Source organism: Charadrius vociferus, unplaced genomic scaffold (genome assembly GCF_000708025.1).
Source record: "Charadrius vociferus isolate BGI_N301 unplaced genomic scaffold, ASM70802v2 scaffold506, whole genome shotgun sequence".
NCBI lineage: Eukaryota > Metazoa > Chordata > Aves > Charadriiformes > Charadriidae > Charadrius > Charadrius vociferus.
Window position 1 is genome coordinate 303,953 of NW_009648677.1, and position 4,993 is coordinate 308,945.

The following is a 4,993-nucleotide window of genomic DNA, read 5'->3' on the forward strand; positions in this document are numbered from 1 at the left end:
CTGTGGTGGCAAAATACCTCTTGGCATAGAGTTGGGTGGTGTTGGCTTCGCTGAGTGCAAGACGAGCCCCTGGTGGCCGGGTGATGCGTGAAGATGGTGGCACCCAGGTGGGACGTGGGGAGGGGAAGAAATGCAATGGAGGGGGTTGGAGGGAGGTGGGGAAACCCATTGCTGGAGGTGGGATGGAGCCCCATGGTGATGACTGGCAGCTCTCATGCACGTGGCTTCCTTCCAGGCTGTAGCAGATGATGTGCTCCAAGGCTTCTCCCATTTCCCCTTCCTGCAAATCTTCAGGTTGAATGGTAGATTTAACCTTCAAGAAGGTTCAACCTCTTCAGGTTGAGTGGAAGCAGAGGAGGAGCTTTATTCTATGATATAGCTTCATAACGGCATGCAGCACCCTAGTATCTCATATAGCTTTATAATCACATGCACCCTTCCTGCAAGGGGGCTGCAGCCGTCTTGTTTCAGCCAATACTTTTGACTGGGGGGTTGCTGCGCGTTGATGATGGGGGTTGATGCAGAACTGGGCATGTTCCCCCTAAAGCCTCCCCCCCTTCCCTACCGCAGGAATCCAACTCCGGAAAGTCCAGGAGCAGTGGGAACAAGAGGCCAAAAAAGAGCCGGTGGGCAATGACGTGGCGACGATCCTATCCCGCCGGATCGCGGTGGAGTACAGCGAGTCCGACGACGACTCTGAGCTGGACGATAACGAGTGGTCGGACTGAGGGGCCCCGGGGGGCTGGGCTGGCGCGGAGCTCCCCGGCTCCGTACCAGGTGTGTATAGGCGCCTTCCCCAACCCTCGAGGCCAACAAGCGCGGGCGGCCCCGCTCATTCAGGAGCTTTGCTTTTACACCATGTTGAAAACCCTTCGGGCAGCAGCAGCAGCAGCACTGGTAGGATACACCTCGGAGGCAGTGAGACCAGAAATTAGCAGCACCTCCACATTTAATGACTTCAAAAATGCTCTGAAGGCAGGTTAATAGGATTACTCCACATTTACACCTGGAGCAAGACCAGAGACTGGCCCTGAGTGTGCTTTGCTAGAGAAGGGAAACCCAGAGGCAGTTGTGCTTTATCAGCTAGATGTTAAACGTGTTAATGAGAAACTCCTGGAGAAGAAGCCTGACTGCACAGCTGGTGTCACCAGGGGTGCGCAGGGATGGCCGTGCTCTGGGGATGCTCTGCTGCCCGCATTTGTAGGATCGGGCAGCTCCAAAGGCTGCGTGTGGGCAGGAGCCTCCTTCCCCGTAGAGCGATGCACTGCATTGTGCCGCAGTTGCATAGGGATGGTCACCATCATGCTGTCAGTCCTTGGAGAAGAACCAAGGTGTTGGTGACCTGAGCCCCTTTCCATCCTTAGGACCAATTTTCTGGGAGAAAAAACGTGAAGGCAAGGCTTGTGCAGCTGGCAGGGAGACACAGCGCTTCTCTGGGCTTTGAAAAGTGCCAATGTGTGCTGTCCTTGGGGGGGGAAGGGGGCTGCCAGGAAGGGAGCAGAGGTGTCCGGGGAGCTTCCCCAAGCCCAACTCTCCTTGGCCTAAGCACTACACCGTTCCAGTGTTATTTGAGGGGGAAAAAAAAAAATAGGCAAAATGCTGCTTTTAGGTAAACACTCAACTTGCACTTTGCAGCCCCACAAACTGCATCCGTACGGAGATCAAGTGGCCACAGTACAGAGATCAGTTGAGATCCAGTGGCCACAGTGCTTTGCTCCTCAACATAGAGCACGATTCACTGAAGGCTTTTCACGCAGCCACGAAGGGAGGAGGCATGGGAAGGCAGAGCGAAGGGGTGGGAAATATTGAAAATACCACAGTCAGGAGTAAGAACCTGCAGAGAGCTGGGAGAGGTTCCCCACCAGCAGAAAATGGGCTGGGACCAGCCATGGACTTGCCCGACATGGTGTCCAGAGGTCCTCTCATGTTCTCATATACCACAAGCCCCTGAACGGGGGAAAACTTGAGTGCCCCCGTTGCATCTCTTCTAAGGAGAAGCTGGGTGCTGAGCCTTCCTCCCCAGCTCTCCCAGTAGCCATGCAGGTGAGGGCTACAAAAATAGTATTTTGACTGTCTAGGGTTGACCAGACCTGTAAAGGAGGTGGGAGGATATGGCTGGGACCCAAAAGGCTCAAAGGCTGATGCTCAGTTTCACCCTGAGAAATGCTGGTGTTGAACGATGCCCCACGTATCTGCTTATTGTCCCCCTGGTGAGACACCCTTTGTGGGGAGATGTGATGAGCCCCCTTGCCCAGCTGCTGAGAAATGTCCCCAGGAGCCCTCCCTTCTCCTGACTGACCAAAATGGTCTCTTGTCCCTCGGCATCTCTGGTGCCAAGTAGGGGGTCAAATGGAGGAGCAGTGTGGACGTGGGAGAGGGCAAGGGCGGTTGGGGAAGCGTTTGGGGGGGAGGTGCCCTGCCATGGGCCACGTCCCCGGGTTTGGCCCCCCTTTCCTTAGGGAAAGCTTCCCTTGACTTCAGCAGGGCTGAAGCAGGAACTACAAATAAAATCCTCAGATTTAACCCCAGAATTCCCCATCTCAGCAGTGCTGATGCTGTTTTTGAGCTGCTCGGGCACTCATCTCACTCCACCTGTCTAGGGACAGCCTCTCCCAGCGTGAGGAAGACCTGACAGTATGAGATTAGCTGTACGGATCAATCCCAGTTCCCAGGTCAGCCTTCCAGGAGTCTGGTGGGGAGGCTCCGTGCCTCCCGTTTCACCAAGCTCCCACTGCAGGCAGGGCAGGCAAGAAGCAGCAGAGCAATAGGACACATGGAACAGCTCATCTGCAAAACCTGAGGAAACAGGATTGACCAAAGGAGGCCGGGAGACACAGTGTCCTGCAGGTGACCGGAAAATTCCCGATTCTTGGTGCTCACCGAGAACTCTAATTTCTGGTGTCGACCCGCTGAGATACAGGGAACCGGCTGGAAAAGCTTCTGGTCAAAGCCCGGCATGTCCACCCAAGCCTATGACAGGCTTTCCTCGGCAAGGCAGCTGGGGTTTGACCTGGAGCAAGTTCAGAAGAAAGGCTTGTAAAAATTCAGAGCAACATTTAAGAGCCACCTGGTATTATTAGATGGTTGGACTCGATGATCTTCAAGGTCCCTTCCAACCCAGATGATTCTATGATTCTGTTTATTGTAGAGAGTTATTAATATAGGTGCAATTGTGATACTGTTTGTATGGGAAGAGAAATTGGGTTTATGTGGATATTTTAGAAAGAGTAACAACCCTTTGCGAGGGAGAGAATAGCGGAGGGCTGTCAGAGCTGCTGTTACCTGACACAGTGGTTGAAGGGCTGCACAGTTGGTTGCAGGGACCCAGATGGGACACGGGCAGAGCTGGGGAGTCCCACCAGCACATGAAGGCAGGGAAGGGGCTTTGGGACATGCAGGGCTGGCTCATCCCAGATGCTCTGAGGGCTGGAGCACCTCTCCTACGAGGAAAGGCTGAGAGAGTTGGGTTTGTTCAGCCTGTACAAGAGAAGGCTTCACGAAGACCTTATTGCTGCCTTCCAGTGCCTAAAGGGGCTCCAGGAGAGCTGGGGAGGGACTTTTTACAAGGGCATGGAGTGACAGGACAAGGGTGAATTACTTTACACTGGAAGAGGGGAGATATATATTAAATATTAGGAAGAAATGTTTCCCTGTGAGGGCAGTGAGCCCCTGGGGCAGGTTGCCCCGAGAAGCTGTGGCTGCCCCATCCCTGGAGGTGTTCAAGGCCAGGTTGGACGGGGCTTGGAGCAACCTGGGCTGGTGGGAGGTGTCCCTGCCCAGAGCAGGGAGTGGAACAGGATGGTCTTCAAGGTCCCTTGCAACCCAAACCATTCTATGAGTCTATGATCCCTCGGGTCTGTGCCTGTCCCAGTGCTGGGAAGCTGAGCTGATCCTGGTGGGAACTGGAGAGGAACTGAATGCCCCTAAAGACTGTGTTTCTTCTTTTCATGCACTAGTTGCATTATGTGTGTCACATGAAACTGTGATAATTCTGGTAGGACTCCACTGGTGTGTCAGGATTGTCCCTGTAGCCTTTCGCTTCTCCGTCACCTCACGGCAACTTTTCTATACTTGGGATTGACAGCAGTCAGTCACCCCGTGCTACTGTCAGGGTCAGTGCCGTTGCGTGGTGAAGCGCTCGACAATCACGTAACTCAAGCCTTGCCTGCCCTGGGCACAGGCCACATCTGCAGAGCAGATGCACAGCCTCAGGGGTGCAGGGAGCAAGGCTCACCCTCGTTTCCTCATGCTTTTGCATTCTTACATTGTCCTCTTCTCCTTGGACATCCCAGTGCATCCTCACTGTTTACGGTCCGCTTAGGGAAAGCCCCCGATAGCAAAAGCCCATTTCACATGCTCAACTCCAAAGCAAGTCAGCAGGACCCCAACTTCCTGGCATTGCCCATTGCTTGAAGACACCATGATCCAGCTCTTCCAGGGATCTGAACTGCCTCAGCTCCACTGAAGCTGTCTTGATACCAGGGACGGGGCTTATCCACAGGTAGCCTCTCCCCAGTGAGATGTCTGCATCAGAGCTCATTGCTCAGATTTCTCGTGTAGCTGGTGGAGAAGTAACCTGCATAGTCAGTGGGGGCTGTAGACACCCATTTCTGGTCTGATCATGGTCAACTTGCTCTTCCCAACTCTCCTGGCAGCACCACAAGGCAGGCAAGCACATGGTGGCACCAAGAAGCCCAATCTCATGATATAGCCATTCCTGCAAGGCCAGCTCTGCTGGCAGGCCAACATCCTCAGTGCCTTTGCTTGAGGGACTCAGCCATGTTTGAGGATGACCATCTTTATTTTTGGTGCATTCATCTGTTTTTTGCCCAGGTGACCTATGAAATCCAACACAAGTGACGCCAACTCCTTGGTCGGTCTGGGCTGGGTTAGCTCTGCTGGAATTGGTTGAGCCACACTAATTAACGCTGTCTGGCTGACCCATATGCTGCGTACTCAATATTTTGTACATATGTGCCTATTTCCGTATACT

At 53.7% G+C, this 4,993-nt stretch overlaps 1 protein-coding gene across 1 annotated transcript in view; it reads left to right on the forward strand.

Annotated features, from left to right (window-relative positions):
* The window catches only part of LOC104287783 (wiskott-Aldrich syndrome protein family member 3-like), a 4,909-nt gene extending 4,181 nt beyond the window's left edge, over positions 1–728 (forward strand). The window contains exon 8 of the mRNA XM_009886515.1: positions 571–728. Within this exon, the coding sequence (XP_009884817.1) occupies positions 571–728 (158 nt within the window). The remainder of the gene's footprint in view (positions 1–570) is intronic.
* Positions 729–4,993: the final 4,265 nt, after the last annotated feature.